The sequence below is a fragment of the Canis lupus genome, chromosome 1 (assembly GCF_011100685.1).
Source record: "Canis lupus familiaris isolate Mischka breed German Shepherd chromosome 1, alternate assembly UU_Cfam_GSD_1.0, whole genome shotgun sequence".
In the NCBI taxonomy this organism is placed as follows: Eukaryota; Metazoa; Chordata; class Mammalia; order Carnivora; family Canidae; genus Canis; species Canis lupus.
Window position 1 is genome coordinate 17238260 of NC_049222.1, and position 24514 is coordinate 17262773.

Below are 24514 nucleotides of genomic sequence, written 5' to 3' on the forward strand. Positions count from 1 at the left end.
GGAGAGAGGAAATAATCATTCCAAGAGATGAAAGATAAAGGAAGGAAGGAAGGAAAGAAAGAAAGAGAGAGATGAAGCCTAAGCGAGTAAGTTATCAAAGAAGGAAGCTCAGTAACCCTCCCCCCACCCCCACCCCCCGGGTCAGGGAGGGCTGAGAAACTTGACACAGGGACCAGGGACTTAAAGGGTTAAAGATTTTTAAAGCACAAATAGCTTCTTGGGGAAGATTTCAAGGATGTTATGAGATTAGAGAAAACAGGAAATGAAAAGCCCTGCAGACTACTTGGGAACCAGAGGCCCCCCCGCCCCGATTCCATCCCTGAGGAATAAAGCGCAGGAACATGCAGACGTCGTGTGAACCCACGGGGCCTCGCTATGCTCAGCACAGTTCTAATTCCACATAAACAGCATCCCCTGAAAGGCCTCTACTGCAGATGGGGGTATAAATGGTCCGAGTGGATTTTATGAAATGGGCGTGGGTGAGCCCAGTACATCCCAAAGAAAATGAGTTCCAGGACCTACCTGAGACTGCATATTTTGTTTGTTTTGTTTTTCATCTCAGAAATAGAGGCAAATGTTTTTTACTCTGGAGGGTGTGTTTGGGAGCCCATAGTTTTCTGGGTTTTTCATGGTGCTCTCCTAATTTCCACAAACTGGGTGGCTTATAACAAGAGAAATGTATTGTGCCACAGTTCTGGAGATCAGAAGTCTGAAATCAAGAGGTCAGCAGGGTTGGTTCCTTTTGGAGACTCTGAGGGAGAATCTGTTTATGCCTCTCCCCTAAATTCTGGTGGTTGCTGGCAATCATTGGCGTTCCTTAGCTTGTAGATGCATCACTCTGATCTCTGTCTCTATCCTTATATGGCAATTCTCCCTGTGGGTCTCTGTGTATAAATTTCCCTCTTACAAAAACACCAGCCATTGTCTTAGGGTTCCCCGTGACCCAGCATGATCTCATCCTCACTTGAGCCCATCCGTGAAGATCCTATTTCCAAATAGGATCACCTTCACGGGTACCAGGGTTAGGGGATCAGCATATCTTTTTGGAGGACACAATTAAACCCACAGCACTTCCCAGTTGGGTATTCTAATCCAAACCAAAGATGTTTGTGTGACTTGGTTGGGGATGCTGAGGGCCTGGAGGCAAGAAGCAGCCATGTGCTCAGGGTAGGTGTGATAAGTTTATAAAGAGATACGATCCCAGGATAATGGATGTTGGAGAACCTGGTGGGCCATGGGAAAAGATCTGCAGAAACAGCCAATCAGGTGTCTCCTAGGACCAAAGAAACATAACACAACTTCAACATCTCCTTTTAGTAGTTTCTATCATGCATTCTGGTCATCTGCTCATTAAATTATGTAAATATGGGGATCCCTGGGTGGCTCAGAAGTTTAGCGCCTGCCTTCTGATCCTGGAATCCGGGGATCAAGTCCCATGTCGGGCTCCCTGCATGAAGCCTGCTTCTCCCTCTGCCTCTCTCTCTCTCTCTCTCTCTCTCTCTCTCTCATGAATAAATAAATAAATAAATTTTTTTTTTTTTTTTTTTTTATTTATTTACGATAGTCACAGAGAGAGAGAGAGAGAGAGGCAGAGACACAGGCAGAGGGAGAAGCAGGCTCCATGCACCGGGAGCCCGACGTGGGATTCGATCCCGGGTCTCCAGGATCGCGCCCTGGGCCAAAGGCAGGCGCCAAACCGCTGCGCCACCCAGGGATCCCAATAAATAAATTTTTTAAAACTATGTACATATATACCAAGTGCCTATGGAGATATAGCTCAGGGGTAGAACATATAACTGCATTTATTGCCAAATGCCTATATATAAGGGCATAAACTACAGGCCTTTGCTTCCAGGAGCCCTTTCTCCAGAGAAAAGACAAGACAGAACAAAACCCATGAAATCACTATTTTAGAACATATACAAAGCCCAAAGGAGTAAGTCCCCAAATAGAACAACCCAATGGGATATATGGATGTATGGATATATCTCCATCCTTATCTATAAATTAATAAGGATTTATTCACTAAATGCTACAGTTAGGACATAGTCACTAAATTCTATAAATTTATCATTCCACATTATGGCCAATATTCAAAACACAGCAAGAAAAACAACATGTGGGAGCATAGAATGGAAGGTGGTCATAGAACAAAAGGATAGGCATGTGGTCACTGAGCTGTGTGGCCAAAATCATAAAAGTGAGCTTCCTGTGTAAATCTGTAGGAGTTTCCTACAGCTGCTATAACAAATTATCAGAACTCTGTGGCTTAGAACAACATAAATTTATTACCTTATAGTTCTGGAGTTTAGAAGTCTAACATGGGCTTTACAGGGTGTTATGGGCTGAACTGAATATTTCCTCCAATATTTATTTGGTACCCTAACCTTCAGTATCTCAGCCTGTGACTCTCCTTGGAGTTAGGGTCTTGAAAAAAGGTGAAGGCCACCTCGGTGACTCAGTCAGTTAAGGTTTGACTCTTGATTTTGGTTCAGGTCATGATCCCAGGTCATGGGATCGAGCCCCATGTCAGGGTCTGAGCTGAACGTGGAGCCTGCTTCAGATTCTCTCTTTGAGTCCCTCTGCACCTCCAATCTCTCTCTCTCTCTCAAAATCATAATGAAATTAAAAAGGTGATTAAGTGAAAACAAGTCTGTTAGGATGGGGCCTAATCCCCTCTGACTGGTGTCCATAGACAAGCATATTTGTACATACAGAGTGACACCAAGGACAAGGTGTCATCAGCCATCTGCAAGCAAGGACGGAAGTCTCAGAGGAAACCAGCCTTTCCAGCACCTTGGTCCTCAACTTCCAGCCTCCAGAACTGTGAGAAAATTGATTTCTCTTGCTTAAGTCCCCCAACTATGACAGCAGCCCCAACAAGCTAATATGAAGGGGTTGGGTTTTGTGTCTACTTTTGGTAACTTGTCTGACTTATATTTTTACCAGTAACTACCAGAAAATGTCCCTATTTTCATCTAACCATCACAATTATCAAAATTCACAAGAGGCTGAAATTGAAATTCAGATTCTTAGGTCCAGCTCCTAAGGGCTCAGCTAGCAGCTGGATGGGGCTTTGGCAGTGGTGGTCCATGTCTCGTAAGCTGCTCTCTACCCAAATTGAGAATATATATATATTCCGAATATATATATATTCCACATCATCATTCCACATTATGTTTTATATTTCCACATTATTATATATTTTATATATATATAAAAAACTTTATATATATATAAAATAGGAAGATTATCATTAGTTATACTGATATAAAAGATGTATAGCACACTATATTAATGTGCTCAGGCTGCCATGACAAAACACCACAGATGAGGTGGCTTAAAACAATGGAGATGGATTTTCTCCCAGTCCTGGAGTTGAAGTCCAAGATTTAGGTGTCAACAGGGTTGATTTCTTCTGTGTCCTCTCTCCTTGATTATAGATAGCCATCATCTCCCTGTGTCTTCATCTGGTCCTTCTCGTGAGTATCATGTCCTCATCTCTTCTTCCCATAAGGGCACCAGTCAGATGGGATTAGGACCCATTCTCATCACCTCATTTTACCTCATTTAGGATCTCCTGAAAGACCTACCTCCAAATAGAGTCACATTCTGAAATAAAGTACTAGGGTTAGAACCTCAACAAGTGAATTTTGGAGAACACAATTCAGCCCATAAACCACACAAATTACAAATAATAATGAAATCAACAAAACTTATTATAAATTCCACATATAACCAACTGATTCTCACAGAAGGAGTCCCGGGACCGAGTCCAACATCGGGCTCCATACTTGGAACCTGCTTCTCCCTTGGCCTATGTCTCTGCCTCTCTCTCTGTGTCTCTCATGAATAAAAAAAAATAAAATCATTAAAAAGAAAAGAGAGAAATAGATGCATTTAAGGAGGAAGGCAGATAATGCCATAGTGGTCATGGAAAAAGGTAATTGAGAGGCAGAAAAATGATTATCCAGGAGGGAGGAGGCCAGAGGTCTTTGAGGGGGCCACGTTTGTATGTGATGTGAAACTGAATGTAGATTGCAGTGGATCATGGAGTTTAAAAGCAGAACAAGAAACAAAAAACCAAGAACTTTAGCAACAAAGGAGGCATAAAAACCAGATGGTGACCCGAGAGGGTGGCAAAATCAAGGCACACAAATAGTGTTTGATTGCTTTTGTTCCCTTTGAGATGATGGATGTGTGTTGGAAAGCAACTGGAAAGAGATGGTGCAAAGAAAGAAATGGAACTCCAGTTTGGAGTCCCAGCACCATACTCGTCCCTCTAGTCATGTCTATACTCCTTAATGCATTCTCCATTCCACCCCCCACCCTCTGCTCCCCCTGACCCCCCTCACCCTCCACACCCTGACCTACCCCCTCACCCACCCCCACCCCACCCCCCACCGCAGCTGGCTGGTATCTGGCTCTAATGTCAGTCTCTCCCCGCCCCAACCAACCACGACTCCAGCTCCCTCCTGCAAGACCATTCCTGCCTGGGTTTCCCCTGAACTCTCACGAACCCTCTTTCCCCACTGTGTTCCTCAGACCCTCGCCCATTATCAGAGATCCTGCTGCTGTCATCTCAGTGCTTTGGCTTGGGGATGGAGCTTTAACACATGATTATGTGACATTTAATATGTTAAAAGGCATAAAGACGAAAATAAGAAACACCTATGTTCCTACTGCCCAAGTTAAGAAATGAAACATGACTCATCATTTGACATCTGAGGGGACCTCAGTCACACCCTTGGCCTGAGCAGCTCTCACTCCGAGGCCACGTCTAACTCAGTTTGGAGATCATCATCCTCATGCATCTCTTCCACTGTCTGTCTGACACATACATGTCTCCCTGAGCCACACAGCACCTTATTTTGCATGTTTGGCACCTTTACATCCCCTCATTCTTCTACAACTTTCTTTCTTGCTGTTCCTTCTGCATATTCCCCTTACATGTGGTTCTGCTGTATTCCTTTTTGCCATGTTTTTTCTCGTCTCTCTCATTGCTTATTTTAGGCAGAGATTGAAAGTGCAAGCTTGGGGGGCTCAGTCAGTTGAGGATCTGCCTTCGGCTCAGGTCATGATCCCAGGGTATTGGGATCAAGCCCCACATTGGGCTCCCTGCTCCACAGGGAGCCTGCTTCTCCCTCTCTCTCTCTGCCTCTCCCCTCTGCTCTCGTTCTCTCTCTCTCTCTCAAATGAATAAATAAAATCTTAAAAAAAAAATAAAGCGGAAGCTTGGGAATCTGATGACCTGGGCTCAAATCCTATCTCTACCACTTATTTCCGGCAAGATACTTTACATCTCTGCAGCTACATTTTCTCGTTTATAAAACAGAGAAAACTCCCTGCTCGTGGTGGGGCAGGTAGGACTCTGTAGGACAACCCTCTCACAGGCTGGGAACTGTCCTCCATGTAAAAGTGCTCTCTAAATACTGAACACATCATTTTTCCATCCACATGACTGTCAGGAAAACCATATCGAGAAGGAAGGTCAGAACCATGCTCTGTGCTCAAAACTCTCAGACAACATGTCAAAGCAACAATGTCAAGTATTCTCTGGTACGGTAGACAGCAAATCAATTAAAACAACTACAGATGGTATTCCTCTAGTAAATTAAGTAATGGTCATCTATCACCATGTATACAAATCATCCGATTCTTTCTTGGACCATTCACCTTGGGAAACTTTTTTTTAGTGAAAGAATTTCCAGGCCCCTACAGATGGAATATTGTTGGAACGTGACCAGGAGTAACTTGTAAGGCAAAGAAAGTGTCAACACAGCTGGGTGACTAACAATGACAACATGTGCCACCACCTCATCACCGCCGGTCTCAGCCAATCCCTGTACCTTCCGGGATTTTCTTGGCGAGCGTGTTTGGCCCAGGTTTGTCAGAATGTTCCCTGTTGGTTTCAGTAAGTGTTGTAACAATTCTAAAATGGGATTTGAAGATGGCCCTTGAATTAGTTAGATTTATATATTTTCCAATGTTTTATTAAATATCAGGACATACAATCCAGTGTAGAATGGCAACTGCTTCCAATCGTGTGCTACTCTGAATTCCCCAATACTAGAGAAAAACTTTTATCTTTACGATGTGTATTTGCTACTGTTTTCCAATACAAAATAAATCAGTCGTGTTTAAATGCAAATGGAAATTGCCATGATAGTTTTGGAGAGAATGGAGTTTCTATGTTTCTCCTTGTTAGTGGTTTCCTTTAGCATCAACAATGAATCATTCTCCAGGAGGTGACCCCACTGAAAAAGAATCGGATTTCCTGCCCCTTTCTGGCAGGAAGGTATGTGTCCCTTTACTTGTGAGAATAATTTTGAGAAACTAACAAAAAATAAATGACGGTGGCCTGAGTCTGCCCCTACCACATGCAAAGAGCTTTGGCTACAGTCAATCTTCTCCCAGCATGGGTCAGTCCAGCCTTCACCAACAAGCTCCTCAGAATTTATTGTCACATACATAATGGGCAAAACTGGTTCCCTAAGCAATGAGGTAATTCATGATCAAAAACAGACTAAATGTCTAGAAAAACAAAGTTTCTCATATGACAGTAAAATGCTACCAACTTCAATATTAGTAAACAGCACCTTACAGTTCATAAACAGTTCTCATCTTATTAAGAGGCTGGTCCTCATGAGATTCCTTCTGGCTAGAATTAAATACCACTTCCTCTATTGCCCTTATGCAATAAAAAAAAATTCCTCCTCCCTCCTTGGTTCCTGGAGCAATTCGTAAATGGAGGCTCATCTTGCCTTCCATCTATGGTTCTGTGTTTTTAATTATCAAGTTTTTCCAGAATCCTCCCAGCACAAACCTCAGATTGCCCTGTGTTCACCTACCCAACAGGACAGAAAAAAACCCTACTTACTTCTTAGAGCGTATTCTTTGGGCTCCACTGAATTCAAATCAGAAAGGAATTCATCAGTGTCTTGCCTGCATTTGAGAGAGATGTTTCCTGCAGGAAACACAAAAGGTAATTGAAACAGAAAAGAGAAAAGACAAAATAATAAAGTCGGGACCATCATTGTCCCTTAACTGGTCAGGATAAAACTCCCCTCTTGGACAAAGAGTCTTATATGTATGAAACCCCAGTCTCTAATATGGTGGGGGGAAATGTGACATTGTCATATTGCTCACTCCTTAACATGCAGAGACAAGCTGTGTGTCCTCAGCCACCTGCAAAGCAGCTGAGATGAACAAACCATGGAAACCGATTTATACACAACTTGTTATTGTTCACTAAACTCAGCGCTGTGGATGTGGGGGCCGCTGACCACCTGGCTCCCTTTAGCGACGCAGATTAACACTGCCAGCTAACATGGATAGGCCAGATTTCCCCCAGCCAGATGCTCTTGTAAATGTCTCTGGGTTTAAAAAAAAAAAATCTATGGCGGATGTTAAGTGGCAATATTTGTGTTTTTTTTTTTTTACCCCAGGAATGATTATGAATCCGACCTCTAAGACACTGAGATTAAGTCACAAGCGAAGAAGGGCTTCTTCATGATCATCTGGATATCTCATGCATCTGTGAATGTGTCTGCCGGACTTGAGAGCGATGTAGGTGTGGGAGGAATAAACTCCCCCACGGAAAGAGACGGCCCTGCAGTAGGACAAATAAGCTCCTGCTTCCTCATGTGGGGGCTCAGACACACATCCTGGGGAGGAAATGATGCTGACAAAAGGCCATGGTAATGATGTTCATCTACTTTAGGAAAACATCAAATGTGTGAATCTGGATTTCTCATGCTGTCAATATTCTCTTTCCAGAAAGGCTTTCTTTAAATAGTAACCTCCCTAACTACATTTAAAATGTGATGCAAACCTTGTTTACACAGCCAGAACACATCCACCCGTGTGGGTGGCCGTGACTCAGTTGTACTTTCAGCTCGTTGGCTTCAGGGCAGCCTCTAGCATCCCAGACCGCTACCCTTTGTCTGAGTCTGTTGGGGCCATTCTAACAAAACACCCCAGACTGGGTGGCTTATAAACAGCAAAAATTCATCTCTCACAGTTCTCCAGGCTGGGAAGTCCAAGATCAAGGCTCTAACCCGATCACATCCTGGTGAAGAACTTCTTCCAGGGCCACGGCCATGTGCCCTCACAGGGTGAAGCAGGGGAAGGAGCTTTCTGGAGTCTCTTCTATAAAGACACAAATTGCATTCATGAAGCCTCCACCCTCTGACCCTAATCACTTCCACAAAACCCCACCCCCAAATACCACCATCTTTGGGGCTTAGGATTTCAACATATGGATGTGGGGGTAGACGCAAACATTCAGACCAGAGCACTCTCCCTCACACATGCTCCACTGTCTTTCACCTCTGTTCCTTTGCTCATGCTATGCCCTAGGTCCCTGGTACGCCTCTCCAAGCCCACCACCTCCTAGGCATTACCTTACCACTCCTAAGGTATTGGCTCTTCCAGGAGTCCTCCTGGGCTTCTCCGTAGGTGAGGAGAGGTGCCTGTTCTCTGTGCTGCCCCATTGCCTTTGTAGACTCCCTTCACTCCCTCACACTGGAGTATGTCTTCCTCTGTGTTCCCCTCTCCCATAGCCTGGAAGCTCCATGTAGGCAGAGACTGCGCTCTTTTCGTTCCCCTGTGCCTTTCTGAGAGGGGATTTATATCACAGCTAAGAGCAAAGTTAACATTTGTGTCCAGGGCAGTCTCTGCTCATTTACTTCCCCTGGAAAATTAAGATCACAATAGTCTCAACCTCTTGGAGTTATTTTGCAATTTAAATAAAACATTTAAGATACTAAGAGAACATCTGGCCTATCATGAATACTTGAGATGTATTAGCTATTATGTTTATATTCTAAATGCCCCTTGCACACATGGCAGATGATAGTATATACACCAGACACCCAGATAATGTATACACAAGGGGACTTTACAGTGGCTGACCCATAGTAGACCCTTAATAGACAATAACTATTGTGACAACTTACTATTATTCTTTGTCATTGTTATTGGACTAAAGAAAAAAGGATTCAGGTACACAGGCCAAGTAGTTCCTTGAAAAAATAGATCATCAGATCTAATACTACAAAGGGACAGTCTTTTTTTTTTTTTTTAAGATTTTATTTATTTATTTGAGAGAGAGAGAGAGCATGAGCAGAGGAGAGAGAGGAAGAAGCAGACTCCCTGGTAAGCAGGGAGTCCGATGAGGGGCTAGATCCCAGGACCCTGAGATCATGACCTGAGCCAAAGGCAGATACTCAAATGACTGAGCCCTTTAGGCACCCTGGGACTTAAAACAATAAAAAAGAACTTTCTAGTAGCCAAAACTACCCAAAGATGAACTGGTCTCTTTCAAATGGCACAGAACTCTCCAACCTTGGAAGTGCTCAAGTAGTGGAGGAACACTGGATCGTGGTGTTAGAGAAGAGATCCAGCATCAAATGGTTCTTATACAAACAACCTTGAAAGTCTTCTCTGACCTTGAAACCCTTGGAGTCTTCCTTCAAAATTATTTCCCGCCATTAATGCATTAGTTTGTCACCACACACTCTACAGTTGTACTTAAATTGATGCAGAAATGGAAAGTTCAATGCAAAAAAAAAAAAAAAATGAAAGATTAAGATCCAACCTGGAGCTATATAGAGAATGCAGCAATGTCCACTAAAAAGGAGATTTAATTTAGCACCAGAAACAAGGGTTAAGTGGTTGACTTCTTCAGTTTCCCCATCTGTGAAATTATAAAACCATCCTCCCTCACACAGTTGTTTCTTAAGATTAAATGAGAGCTCTTGAGTCCTAAACGAATAGGATTCAACTGAGAGTTTTTGAGCTCTCAGTTCCAAATGTATCTCCTGGGCTTAACTATCTTCCTATGTTAAAAAAAAGGGGGGGGGGGTCCCCACATTAGAGGTGTAGATGATTTGCATATTTAGGAATAACTAAACAGGGGTGCCTGGCTGGCTCAGTTCATGGAGCATGCGACTCTTGATCTCAGGGCTGTAGGTTCAAGCCCCACATTGGGTGTAGAGATTACTTAAAAAAAAAAAAAGAATGAGCAAAAAAACCTCTGATTCCTGCATCAATTTCCAACTCCATTGTCAATGGGTCTATAGTCACTGAAACTAGGACTGGTACAGCTCTTAGAATTCAGTGTTAAATACTCCCATCTTTTGTTATCTGGGGGAAAATACATAATGAGCGGAACACACATCCACGTTTCAATCATTAGTAATAAAAATAATCTAAAATGATTTTTAAAATACCACCCATGTAAAAGGAAAAAGAGAATCTTACTTTTGGGCAATTAATAGCTCAGGACCCTTCTAGTGTTTGTCCCAAACCCTGAGAAATAAAATCATGACCGGTGGAGGTTCACGGAGACTTGGTTGTTTAACGAAGACATTGTAGGCACCTGCTTCATGCAAGGCAATGCGTTGGGCATAAAAATAGGACGTGAAAGTAAATTATGCATTCCCTTCCTGAAAGCAGGGCTTCATCATTTCCCGAGGCAGCAGCAATCAGCTGATGCTGTTATTAATGCCACGGTCATTTTGTTCAAGTAAGTAGCTCTCCAGGAAAGAGCACTCAGCCGCTCTTCCTCTGGCACTGACTTTGAGGGAACAAGCATTTGTCTTTGCCAACAAGAGTAAGGATCAACCTGATGAGGAAAAAGAGAACGTTCTAGAACCTGCTGCTTTCAGGCTGTGCCTCTTCTGATGAGAGGGAATGGCAACCACAGATTACAAAGCAGGTAGAGCTCATGCAGAAGCTCAGCACATGTATCCAGAGGACAGACAGCTGACAAGTGAGCATGTACCGGGGCTGCTAAATACCACAAGGGGTGTGTGCTGCTAGCAGAGGGGGACCTGGTCCCGCAAGGGGACCTGGAAAGGCTCTCCGAGAAGGTGACTTTGGAACCAACCAGAAAAAAAGGAAGAGGCCCATGTGGGAATAACAACTGAGCAAAGAGCATTCCGGGCGGAGGTAACAGCCAGTGCCAGGCCCTGGGAAGGGAATGGGAACAGGGTGTGACAGGAACAACTCGGGTTGGGGGGGCAGGATGTGGGGACAGGTCTGCTGGGGTCTACATGGCTATTGATGGCACACATTTGTTTACCTTGGTTGAGTCTCTTCTAAAATAACCAATACCGGGGCATCTGGGTGGCTCAGATGGTTAAGCATCTGCCTTCTGCTCAGGTCATGTTCCCAGGGTCCTGGGACCGACCCCCACGTCAGGCTCTCTGCTTGGCGAGGAGTCTGTTCTCCCTCTTTCTCTGCCTCTCCCCCTGCTTGTGCTCTCTCAAATGAACAAATAAAAAATCATTAAAAAAAATAACCAATACTGTCATGCTGCTTCCATGGTGTCTTACACAGAGGGAAGCGGGAGCCTAAGCTTTGAATGTCCCACCATGATGTTGGCACCGTCTGGATCCCGAACGGTTCAGTGGTTCCTTGAAGGCCGACCGATGGCCTGCTAACAGAGATGCTGAGCAATGTCATTGCCACCATGCCACCGGAATGAGTGAATTCAAAGCGTCCCATCTTTTTTATGTCTTGCACTTGAAAGTCAAAGCAGAAGCATCATTTTGGCCAAGTGGTGGCCAACCCATGCCTGAGGTTCGGCTGCTGGGGGTTAGAGTGACCTTCTGGTTTCAGGAGGAGGAGGCAAGACCCATCTCCTGCTGAGATTCAAGCCATGGCACATTCCCCAACCCCGGGAAGGGGTCCGATGCAGAACTGACAAGAGCAAGGATAGATGTCCATTATCCCTACTGAGAGACACTCTTCTGCCCTAAGACACATGCAGCTCTGCCTTCTCCCGACTTGTCAACATCACACCATCCTCTCCAGTCAGCGGATCTCTGTTTTCCTTGTTCTTTAAAAAAAAAAAAAAAAAAAAAGTTTATTCTTCAGAAATAACCAATCCAACTTGACTTGACCTGGAGGTCAGAAAATTACTCTTGGACTAAACCCACACTTTCTGGAACTGAGTTGGAAGTGTGATAGTGGACTGTAATTATAGAGCTCCCCTAAATACATAGTCTTGCAAAGGACTGTTTTAGAAACAGAACTGCCACAGTAGTGTGATTTACAATTATAAGAAAAGCTCCAGGATAAGCAGCTCGCAATAAAATAGCAAAGCAAATTGAATAATCAGTTCCTTTGAATGCTGCGAAACATTATAAATAGTACTGTTTGGAGTCAGAACTAACCTCGCAAATTGAATTGGAAACTAGCAAAGAATATTTTCTGGGAAACGCTATTCTGTTTCCTTAGGTAAAAATAACCACTAAGGAAAGGGTATAATTCCAGGATAAACCTGGAGAAGTAATTAGAAAGAAAAAGCCAATGTGGAACCCAAAGTACCCTGACGCAGCTAACAGCAAGCCTATAGGGGATAAACTGCATGTGGACAATAAAACAAGTATATGGCAGGTGCTTCCAAAAGTACATGCTCGGTGTCTCCAATTATTAGGTCTCTCCACCCAGATCCTTCATGTGTCCTTCTCTGTCCTGCTCTGTGCCCAGCACACTGATATAAGAGATTACGGAGCCTTGCTTGTTCTCTTGCTTTTATTTGGCTTTGACCAATGGGAGCAGAAGACAGATCCTTAAGTGTCTCAGCAGCCTCCCTATAATTTCCATCCTACACTCTTCTAGCTTTGCCAGGGCTCTGATCAAGGCCCTGTTCCATGGCTCTAGACCCACCCCGGCTCAGCAGGCCTGAAGGAGGTGAGGGCTCCCCACCATTGCTAAGTCCCCGAGTGCCTTGCTATCTATCACCTGTTCCAGCCCGCACTTCTGTAATAGTCCCTTCCTTAATTTCTTTAAAGTGAAACTTTTCTCTGTGCGCTGGCTGTGTCCTGCTAAGACCCTATTCATAAAGGATCTAATGCTGGGGACTCCCAGATCTACCTTTCCAATGAAGGCAGTGAATATAAATGAACACATTCCTAGAAAAACAGGCTAATATGATGAAACTTTTATCATCCAGTATTTTGAGTCCACTAAAGTGTTCATCAAAATCTACTGGGACAGTAGAAGGCAAAAATGGATATGAAAAGACAATGTTCTGTTTTATAGGGAAGACTGGCAGTAGCCAAGTTTCAGATTGAGCTTCAAAGCCGACTCATGTGGACCAAGGCGGGGCTACTCAATCAAGATCAGAGGCTTGGGAGTACTGCTAACGATAGAATTACAACTGGCTAGTCTAGAAGCTCCTAGGTCTCTCCTTTGCAGAGACCTAAGTTCACACTGTCCTATCCCAAAGGTTTACAATAAACGCTGGAGGGACAGGAGGTTTGTTAACTGCAAGAAGAAACTTAAAGTAAAGAAGAGTCAAGGGTCCATTTAGGCAAGGAGAGAATTGTATAGATTAGGAGCCACGTATTTAAGGTAACGACACCTACGTTCCTTGTGTAGGAAATGTACGTTAGGCTGAAGAGCTCCAACAGGGGACCCTTTCATCATGTTTCCCAAGTGACTGTGGTTTTTTTGTGTGTAACATTTATAAATGCCACAAGCAGCTCTCCACATTTAGCACATCCCTCATCATTCTCAGACCATTTGGGATAGACGAATGGTTCCATTAAGTCCTATTTTACTTAATTCTTCAAACACATTTTCCTTTTTCCCCCCTTCCACTTCGGCATTAAAAGAAAAAAAGTCACAGTGCTCACAGGATGATGAACACATTAACATGAAATGATATATTAATCTTGGCCAAAGATTCCAACAGTCAATTTTCCTGTTGGTCAAAGATCCTGGGACATAAATCACTAGCCCGCTGACCCAGAGAGACGCCCACCGGAGCTTTGGATGGAACAGTTGTTCTTTGGAATACTTACTGGAGTAGGAGCCAAGAATTGGCAGGAAATGTGTCTGGGAGGAAGTGGTCTACACCATGTAGTCTAAGCCAACATCTTCCTTCTCATTTTCTTAATCTTCATCCCCTTGTTGGTGTTCTTCTTTATGCATTACTGTTACTCAATTATTGATAAAATAAAATCATCCAACCACACCTTCAGCAAAAACGTATCTTGTATTGTCGAAAGTGCCAACTTCCCCATATCTAGCTATCATTTTGACTTTCATATTTCTATTTATGTCATCTAAACCTTGCAAAAAAAAAAAAAATCTAAGAAGTCACCCAAGTAAGTCAGACTTCTCTTCCCTTCCTCTGTGCCCCACAGCATGGAATCCTCTTGGTACTACCTCTGAAATGCCGCCTGCAACCACAGCCTCTTTCCAGGCCTACTCTCACCACCTCGGGTTAAGTCCTCATGACCATGGCTGGGCTAGCACCATGCCTATGCCAATTACTGTGATGGCCATTTATGGTGTTCAAACGTGTGCAGCCTTCTGCCTTCTGGGCACACAGGATCGTACTTCCAGCCTCCTTGTGAGGAGGTAGGATCACGGGACCAGTTTTGGCCAGTGAACCTTGAAGAATGACATCTCTCACTTCTGGGCCAGAACATTGGCACTTTCCCTTTGTCAAAGGGGATTTGGAGCTATGTCCCTAGTCAACCAACAACGAACATCAAATGTGACCAAGAACAAGCCTTGCTGTTTTAAGACACTAAGATTTAGGACTGTTAACCATTGCATAATCTAACCTATCCTTATTGATAAGCTCCTCCATCTTCCACCCTAAATGCAGCCACTGACTAGTCTGGCTCTATCACTCCTCTGTCCAAAAAACTCATCTCTGTCGGAGTACAAATTCTAGTCCATCATTCAAGGCTTTTTACATGTTGGCCTGAACCTACGCTATAAGCCTCAGCTCCACTTCCCCAACCAACAGAGGACATGGGCTTCCTAAGAATTCATGGAGCACGCCTCAGTTTCTGCCTTTGGCCTGAACATACCGTTTCTCAAGTGCTCACATCCACAACTTCATCCAAATCCGCCACTAATGACAAACGGGTAGAGCTCACAAGTTTCACTCTGGATTTCTGCTCAGTGTTCGCTGTGTTAACTCAAGTATTCTTGTCTTTAATGGCTAAAAATTTTCCACACAGGTCCTTCCCAATTCTGTTCCCTCTTTCTGGAACTCCTACCAACTATGTAATTTTGTCCTTTTGGCTTCTAATCTCTTCTATAGATTTCATCTCCTTACCTCGGTGTATTCCAGGTAATTTCATCATGACTGATCTTCCGGTTCACCAATTCTCTTTTCAGTTGAGCCATCTGGGTTCCCTCCCAGGGCTCCAGGCTTCTGTGCTGTTTTTCTACTCTGGATTTCAATTTCGTCTTCATTTCGGATCTCAGGGCATTTTTTTTAAAACTTTCTTGGATGCTCAACTAGGCATTTATAGATGCTTACTTTACAGCTGCAAGCACTTCTGGGTATTGAAGAGTAGAGACTTCCACTTTCTTATAAGAGCCATAGTGCCACAAACAAAAATTCTAGTATCGTGTTTTGCACATACTTTTTATTTGTTGAATAAGTGAATATTTGTCAATATGTACCATAAACACAGAGAGCGAGCACTAAGATTTAGAGCAAGAATATCTGGGTTCTAATATGCAAAGCCACTTACCAGCTGTGAGGGCTTAGGCAAAGAACGGAATCTGAGCTCAGCTTCCTCAAACTGTAAAACTAGATTATTAGGACCCGTGCAGCCCACCACACAGGTTTATTGCAAGGTTCAAATGCAGAAACACATGAAAAGTGCTATGAATACAACTTAGAGCAATACAAGTATAAATATAACAAGTAACAGCAATTGAATTTCAAGTGTAGGAATACTTAATCCCGCCCTGGCATTATACCCATGAGTTGATGGAGTCAACGAGGAAGTGACAAAAGAGCTGATTGCTAATGAGAACGAATATGCCACTCCTCTGAGGGGGAAGAAATCTACAATATCCTGTAGTCTGTCCCTGCAATTAATCACTTCCTAACCTTCATGAAGATGTCAGAGACCCACCATCAATAACTCTCTCACAGAAGCACAAGGGCCAATGTCCCACGTTTATTTACATATGAAATGTGTTTAATACAGTTATGATGGATGTAGTGCATAACACCTGACAGCAGCAAGACCTTTTGAGGAACCGAACGTTGACTACAGTATATCATGCAAGTATCTATATATACACAAACGCATTTCTTTTCTTTAAAAAAAAAAAAAAAAGGTACAAAACATGTTTAGGGATAAATACAAGATATAAAATGCAAAAGAAAACACAGAAACAAAAACTGAAAAATAGAACTCTCCCAGAGAACTATAAACGGAAGGGACAGAGGAATACCCCTGCTGCACTTCGATGAAGCGGAACTGCTGATATTGTAAAGACGCCTATCGAAACGACCGAACTGAAGCCCAGTGGCTCCGGTGCGTAACCGCAAGGCCAATCGCGACACGCACTTCGCTGCATTGATAGGTCGGTGGTGGAAGTTGTACATCCCAACTCCAAGTACCAGAACATTTGGCAGTAGCACCCAGAACAGGAAATGCCAACTCTTTAGATAGCAAAGGGTTAAGTCGACTGTGATTTGTTTTTTTCCTGTCAAGAGCCAGAGAAATACTTGATATTTTTAGTTGTGTCTTTGTAATAGTTAATAAATTACATGACAAAAAACTCGACTATATAAATCTATTGGTCTAACTACATGTGTGTAACTTTTACAGTAGTCCAGCCCTTTTGTGACGTGACCTCCTTGTGCTCTTCCAGCCAGCCGTGCAAACCTAGATGCCCAGAGAACCGCCAGCCTCTGGTGCTCCCTTGCTTCTGCATTCTACAGTGGAATTAAGGAAATCCACGCTCCTACGGGAGTTCTGGCTCAAGTTTGGTTTTTTTTGTTTGTTTTTGTTTTTTTAATCCGCCACTGGGGAAGAAGCTACCGGCAGGGCTGCTTTAGACACCGTGTGGCGTGGCCTGGAAGACGATGCCACACGCCAGAGTGCAGTTACACGCGAAAAGGTGCACTCGCTGACTCAGAGCAGGCACGTTGAGGGTAGTGCTAAGACACTTAAAAGTCTCTAGTGTTTTTGAGACCCACAATACCTACAATTTATGTAGTGAATTCTAAAAATTAAAAACACTAAAAAAGGCCTTATCTTAGCCTGTAATTAGTTAACCCATTCAAATCGGTAACATACAAAATGGTTTATTTGAATTCAGGAACTGCCCCTGTTACTAAGAACTCTGTGTCAAAGGAACAGTACAAAAAAAAGAAAAAAATTCTAACCCAAAATAAAAACCCAAAAGAACAAAAACAAGAACAAAAACAAAAAAGAAAACAATAAAACCTCAAAACATTTTCCACTAAATACTGATACAAACATGTAACAAAGAGTATAAAAAGTTATTCATTTAAATATATACAAACTCTTTTAAACTCAAATACTGTTTTAATACTTATCGAGGATATACACGACGAGGTGAGGAAGGTACACTCAAAGAGAATATATTGCAACAGCCTAGACAGTACTGTTAACTCTATTATACTGCAAACTTTTTGTAACAAAAATGTCTCTTTTATTCCAATGTGGACAGGGATTTTCCTTACGGAAGGGCTGTGGCTATTTCTCAGCTGAATTCACTCTTTTGGATTTAATGAAGGCCATGCCGTGTGTCCGCATGTGAGCATTTAAGGCAGCTTCAGTTTCGAACGTTTTTGCGCACACCTTGCACTTTCGGTCTGACACAGCGCCGTCGGGCGACTCGTCCTCGTGGCTGGGCTTGTTCTCCTGCTGGTTCTCCTCCCCGGCCCCGTTCTGTTTGGACACGGGCTGCGGTTCCTTCAGCTTGTGCACGATGAACAGGTGCCTGGACAGGGAGACGTGCGACGTGTAGCAGAGGCCGCACTCCCGGCACTGGTAGGAGGAGCCGTCCGACTTGTGCTGAGGGATGTGTTCGTGGAACTGCAGCAGATTCTCGGTGGTGAAGCCGCACACGGCACATTTGTGGACCTTAAAAACATTTATCTTTAGCTTTTTCAGTGGTTGGGTAATGGCCCCTCTGGGAGGTCTGAACTCTAAAACTGGCTCTTCCAACTTCCGCTTGGGACTGGGAACCTTTGAGAAAAAACAAAGTGGATGACACGAGTGAAAATCGTTCTGCCCCACACGTTCTGACAAATGCCCCATTCTCCAGGCCCTCCGAGTTGCGAGGGCAACCAGTACTATGGGTTTCGGGATTCGGAGTTTCCTACAGCGGTGTGTCTGCACCCCCTCCCCAACCCCTGCTCCCCACAAGTCTAGCGCCTTTCATCCACTCCACACGGGGGACCCGAGCTCCTATGTCACCAGGCACCACCCCAGCCACTGGGCCCAACAAGTCCCTGCCTCCACGGAATGGGGGCTCCCGTAGAGCAGGACAGAAAACCACAAGCCAGGAGGTCGACAGTGTGTCAGACCCCAGGGAAACAAAGCAGGGCATGGGATGGGGATGGGAAGCAGGGGAGCAGGAGGGGTGGCCCAGTGACAGGGATACTTGAAGGCAAGGGTCCAGGCACGGGGAACCGAGGCAGGAGGTACAGAGAGGAGGCCAGGGGCAGGCTGAGAAAACATCAAGGCTTTGCCTTTTCTGTGACTGGCATAGAGGCCCTGGAGGCCCCAGCTGGTCTAGCACTCGAGCTTCCCTGCACACTCACCTTCCCTGCACGTTCACCTTCGCCTCACGGCTGACCCTTGGCCCATGCTTTTCTCCTTCCTTTCGGCTTTCTAAATCCCACCCACATTCAACCCCCTCACTTCCAGCTCCCCAAAAGTCCAAGCCAGAGGGCCATTCCCTGCTCAGTGGCCCGTCTTTTCTGCCGTGTGGACAAGGCACCACTCACATACACCGTTGACCTGAAGCTGCCCCTGCACGTAGATTCATTCCATCCCAACCTCCACCAACCCCATCACTTGAGGGGAGAAAAGATTACCACTGAATGCGACTCTTGTCTGACTTGTATTCTGATTAGGATTTACTCAATGATTAACTCCCTGAACGCACACACAGGCTGTTACCCAGGTACATTCCAGACGCAGCCCAGTGCCAAAGACAGCAGAACCTCCCTAATGTCTGCCGAACTGCTCCGTCCTCGAACAGCACTTTGGCACACACATGCCTGATGCACAGATTAGTATATATGCTGATTCAAGTTCACTATCCGCTGAACTAAGGACAACGCAGAGATGTGTGATTTTTTCCCTTTACTATTACAAAGTAAAACTAAAAACAAAACAAAACAAAAAAACCTCTTCCTTCTTACCAGGTACCTTTCACAACCGATAGATTGCCAACGAGAAGGAATCTAGCTCCCTACATTCCTCCTGGCTAAGAGACCGTGTATGTGAGTCCGCACAAAATTCTGTAGCTTCTATTCGTAAGTGGGTCCCTAAAGCTGTTGCTGGACAGATGCAGAAGGAACTTAATACCTTTTTGGAACAAGATGAAAGATCAGAATGGGTGTACAGGGAGATGACCTATCACTTTATACCTTCGTGCAGAGTCTTGGATTTAGAAAAATTTAAATGAAGACAATGAATGGAAAGAGCAAGTCAACACAACGTCACTGTAAAGAGAACATCTGCAATGTTTGACCTTGGTATCTTCTTTTATTTCTGTTTCCTCCTCATTGGTGGCTTCTGTCATTTCTTTCAAGTCAGGATCCTTAATACCGTGCATGAGTTGGATATGTTTCTCCAGCATCAACCGTTTCGTAAAGGTACGCCTGGAGTCTGGGCAGTGCCTGTGGAGCAAAGACAAGGAGGTAACCTGCCTGCTGGAACGTAACCCACGCTGAAGAGCATACTCACTGATGAAAGACCTCCACCAGCCAACAGTACGCTCCGTGGGGTCAAGGCCATCTGCATGAATACCAATGGTCCGAAACAAAAGAGCAAATTCGCTCTGAATCGCAGTTTCCAATTTGCGAGTAAAATTTTTGTACTTTTTGTAAAAAGGCATTCTGTTGCTCTTTGTGCCCTTATGGGACCAGCCTAATTCGGTTCAGATGGAGGATTTATTTTCTAGGTTTGGCTGAGGTATTACTTCATTTATAATTCTAGACGGCTTTAATTTTTAAATAGAGTATCAAATTTCAAAAGTTTTCTTTACAATGACTCAGTGTTCTCTCAGAGTTTATGTCTTAAGAGATATTTTAATATGAAAAAAGTCCCTCCCTGATTCCTTCATGTGGATGTTAATTACGCCTGCCCACTCTGCCGTAAGCCAGGGTGTCTGGCCTTGCCAAATTCCTCACCAAGGCACAAACACAGTAGCACAGGGCTCAGAATCATGTGTTCATTCAGGAGATTAAAATGTAGGAAAATGAACAGATATCCAAATAGGCCAATCTTTTAAGTTTTCACTTCACCTTGTGTGGGAAAAAAAAACCCAAACCTGTAGATCATGAATAGTTTTTCCTTTAGAAGATATGAATTCACCATTTTCTTAATGAAATGGACAAAAAAAAAAAAAAAAAAAAAAAGTTAATGACCGTGGTGACTATGGATGCTGTAAGGTGGACATCAAGAATATCGCTGCAGTGAGAGGGAAAAACGCCTCTTGGTCATATGCAGAATCAAATGTGCTGCCTTCAAAAAAGGCTTCTGGAGATTTTGTTAGTGTCTGGCCCCCCACCCTGATGATTTCGTGTTAGAGATCCGTTACCAGGGCAGCCTTGGGAGCCAGCACCAACACCAAAGAATAAAGGAAATTGGCCGGACAATCTGAGCATCTCGCTGCCTTACAGGGACTCCAAAGAGAGATACACAAGCCTATCCGAGGAAGGACAAAGCCAGGCCAGGGGCCAGAAAGCTCCCTTTCTACCTTCTTCTCAGCCAGGGCTTCCTTCTCATTCTCTGAACCTCTCAGTGCAGTCTCAAACATGTAGGCCTCGTTCACAGAACGTTCTCATCTCATCAAAATCACTTCGAGCTTCTGTTTCACTGAAGGAAAGTCTATGTCTCAGTTTTCCCGCCCGAGAAACTCTCCCTAGCTAACCCAGAACAGTGAAGCCCCCGCCACACTTACAGCCAACCTTCATGAGCATCCTGAGCCACACAGTACGCTGTGCCCTGCTTTGATCACACACTACACGCTGGCTACATGGCTTCTGTGTCTGTTAGTCCTCTCTTTTACAAATGTCTCAAAGCAAGTAACCCTGTTCTATCAAGTCACTTGAGGCATGTTCTGGTTGAGTGGGTGATAAAGCTCTTTCACTAATGATATAATGAGTTCTGATTCTCATATACAAAGAAGTAGCTCATGACTGTCCAGAGTAGCACCACCAACTCGTCAGCGTACTAGTCCACTCAATTTCCTGAATTTGGTCTCTTAGCCAAAAGTGAGTGTTGAGGAAAGGCTGTCCTGCATTAGACAAATAGTCCAGCCTTGGACTAACTCCATGACCAGGCCCTACTAAGGTCTGCTCTGAACCAAGCAAAGAGCCAGTCAACCTGCCAACAAACCTGGCAACTCCCTGTGTGTTCAGAGACCAAGGAGTATCTCATTCAAATGTGTGCCTGCCAATCAATCACTTCTCCAAAATGCTCAGGTAAAGAAAATATATGCTTCTGGACAACAGGTAAGAACCCAGGAATGTACACAGGGTATGCAAGGGGCTTGTTCATTTTACTATTTTTAAGTGTTACAACCCCGCCAAGGAGCTGTATTGTCCAAACAACAGAATATAACTAAAAACTGAAATCTATAAACTGCAGCCAAGAAATGGAAAATTAATGGCAAAATATGAAAAACCTTAGAGAGATTCCAGCTTTTAGCCTTTCACTGTACTTCCCACAGTAGAAATTACAACTTACGAGCAGGTATAAACTTTCCTGATGCCTTTGTGCTTGATCCGATTGTGACGGCACAGGCTGTGTGAGGAGCTGAAAGATTTGTCACACTGGCGGCAAGGGTGTTTTTTCATTTGCTTTATTAGAAGAAAAGAGATAGAAAGTCACTTAAGAGAACAAAACCAGAATTGCTTTAAAAACTAAGAACATCTTCATAATAGTTTAAGTTATATAACCATATTGTTTAAGCAATACAAAGACAAAACTAAAATATGCTTCTTAAAATGCAATAAAAAGGAAGGACAGGGTTGGGGTAACCACAAAGGGTCTAATCTAGAGAATGGGAGGATCACTGTCCTAAGAGTAAAATTTTTACATTTTTTTCTCAAAACACTTATGGTTTTAATTCAACACAAACCCCCAGATATTTGAAAATACTAAATTTTCTTTGTAAAAGAGATAGAAACATTATTTTTAATCTTTCATACAGCAAACACTAGATGAAAACATAATTCTTCAATAAATACCAAATAAAACCATTACTTAGTTTGCAATATCCAGAAAGAATTTATCTAGTGTGCCATTTTAAATTAAATCACTAGCTGATTTTAGACATTTTGACTTTCCCCCCTGATGATTAATTATTCCTTACATAAGAGTAAAGTTTTCCAAAAGGCCTTTTGAAGAATACCATTTAGTTACTCAAGAACACAAAAGTCTGAAACCACTTTATGGAGGCTGCCGTTAGTATATGTATGCATGGGTGCTAGCGAACAGTGACAGAGTGAGAGAAATAAAAATAAACTTAAAAGTTTCCACTTTGGCTATGACATACTTATGTTAATTCAACAGATCCTCATGTGGAACCTTTGAAGTAAAATTAGTGGCTTCACCTTAAAACACATTCTTTGGGTACAATATGCACTGCAGCCTGGAATCAAACAATGTCACATCAAAAGGAAATTAGATCAAGAAATAACCGTCAGCCTCGTGCATGGAATAAATTTTGGCTAAATCCTCCTTAAAAATAGGGGCTGAAGTAGAAACAAGTTCTCGTGTGAAAGAACATTACTATTTTTGGCATAAGAAGAGATAAGCAAGCAATTGTGCATAAAGTGATTAAAGAAATGATAAATATTTTTAAACAATGTTTTTATACTAATCACCTGATAAACATGCCCTTATTCAAACTGGTAAGCACAGCTATTTAAGTGATGGGAGTCTGGCTCTAGAGACCTACAAATGGGTTGGTGCCTTGTCTCTACAGCTCACGAATTGAACGGTGTGATCCTGGGGAAGTTTCTCCATAAACATCCACTCCTCAAACTGAGAGTTGGGGATCACTACAGTCCCTTCCTCAGAGGGCGTGGGGGAAGGAGGGATGATGGGCAGGGAATGAGAGAGTCAGCACAGTCCTCGGGACACAGAGAAATCCTCAAAAAATATTCTTTAGTTAATAATAATAAAGTTGTATATCCAGTTGTGTCTCAAGAGTGGAAAATACTGTCTTTTAAATAAAACACATGGCTGTTCAAGTATTCAAAAACCTAGACAGAGGCAAAGAAGGACGTTTCTTCTCTATACTCAAGGTGAAAGTCATACTATTGCTTTTATCATTTTCCTAAGCATATAATCTGGGATATTATGAGAATAATCTTGGGGGGCCGAGAGAGAGAAAACAAAGCAAATAACCAACTAATGCCTCTGAGCCACAATCTTTTCCCAAAGGTATTCCTTCATAAACATCTTGATCACATGACCTAGACAATCCCTAGTATCTTGGATTAACATTTATGTAGCCAGAGAATGAGTAAGAAGTTTCTCCAGAATAAAGATTTAAGAACAGTCAGTCATGAATAGTCCTATGTTTCAAAAAAAAGGTATTTAAGTATTAATATCTAATTCTTGAATTCTGTACCTATAAGATGGACAGTGTTATGATCACCTGAGAGAGTCAAAACACAAGACATTTTTCTAAAAGCAAGACAGTGATAGCAAATAACTATAAAACATGTAGAGAACTGCCATGTATCTTCCTAACCATACAACAGGGCAAGAGGCCTCAGAGGAATGCAGACCGGATTCTCCATTAAGATGAAGGGTTTGAAATTCCACTTCTTGTTATAGTGTCATTATATTAATATCAAACGAAACTTTAATAGAGAAATATCAGTAAAGAAATCCTCAGTAGGTAAAAAATTAAACGAAGAGCACCTTAGCTGAATCAATAATTAGTATTTTCAGAAAGAGTTGACAATGTGTGAGACACTCTTCTTCTCCAACGTCTTTATGAAAAAATGCAGAAATGAGCCATGCAATCCCCAAACAATGGAGCAGGGCTTCAAAATCACTGGTGACAAGAAAATCACAGGCTTAAACACCAGTCTCCGGATCAGACCTGCCGTTTTCCCATTACCTAAGAAAACAAATGACTTCCTTCTTTGTTAAATTTTAAATACTAACTTATTCAAAGGTGCTTTACCTAATTTATTTTCCTAACTTCTATCTTCAGTATTATAATAGTTTATAGTGCTGTTTTATGACACAGAAAGCAATTTTTTATCAACCAAACAAAATTGGGAAAAAAGAAACTATTGAAAAGGCATAAGGTCTGCTGTCATTCTGTTTTCAAGACTGCTAAGGTCATTTATTTCCTCCTGGCTCCAATGTGGTACAAGCTGATACAGCGGGAACTGGGGCCTCGAGTGGACTCCTTATAATTAGTCATATTCAATTATGAATTATTGTTTGTTTCTAAATAGAACTATCTAAGGAAATCGTGAACAGGGGACACCTCG

The 24514-nt window shown here is 43.0% G+C and overlaps 2 protein-coding genes across 10 annotated transcripts in view; both read right to left on the reverse strand.

Moving 5' to 3' along the window:
* LOC610160 (O-acyltransferase like protein) overlaps positions 1-7081 on the reverse strand; it is a 76391-nt gene extending 69310 nt beyond the window's left edge. Inside the window, exon 1 of one of the 2 annotated variants that reach the window (XM_038525884.1) lies at positions 6881-7080. In XM_038525884.1, the coding sequence (XP_038381812.1) occupies positions 6881-7037 (157 nt within the window). In that variant the 5' untranslated portion in view covers positions 7038-7080. Of the gene's footprint in view, positions 1-6880 lie in introns of both variants that reach the window. The other variant, XM_038525885.1, reaches the window with a different exon arrangement.
* Positions 7082-15933: 8852 nt separating this feature from the next.
* Positions 15934-24514, reverse strand: part of ZNF532 (zinc finger protein 532) — a 106579-nt gene continuing 97998 nt past the window's right edge. For 5 of the 8 annotated variants that reach the window (XM_038525889.1, XM_038525887.1, XM_038525888.1 and 2 more), the window contains 3 exons: positions 21741-21853; positions 19519-19666; positions 15934-18002 (listed from right to left, as the gene is read on the reverse strand). In XM_038525889.1, the coding sequence (XP_038381817.1) occupies positions 17508-18002; positions 19519-19666; positions 21741-21853 (756 nt within the window). In that variant the 3' untranslated portion in view covers positions 15934-17507. The remainder of the gene's footprint in view (positions 18003-19518; positions 19667-21740; positions 21854-24514) is intronic. The other 3 variants (XM_038525894.1, XM_038525886.1, XM_038525891.1) reach the window with 2 other exon arrangements.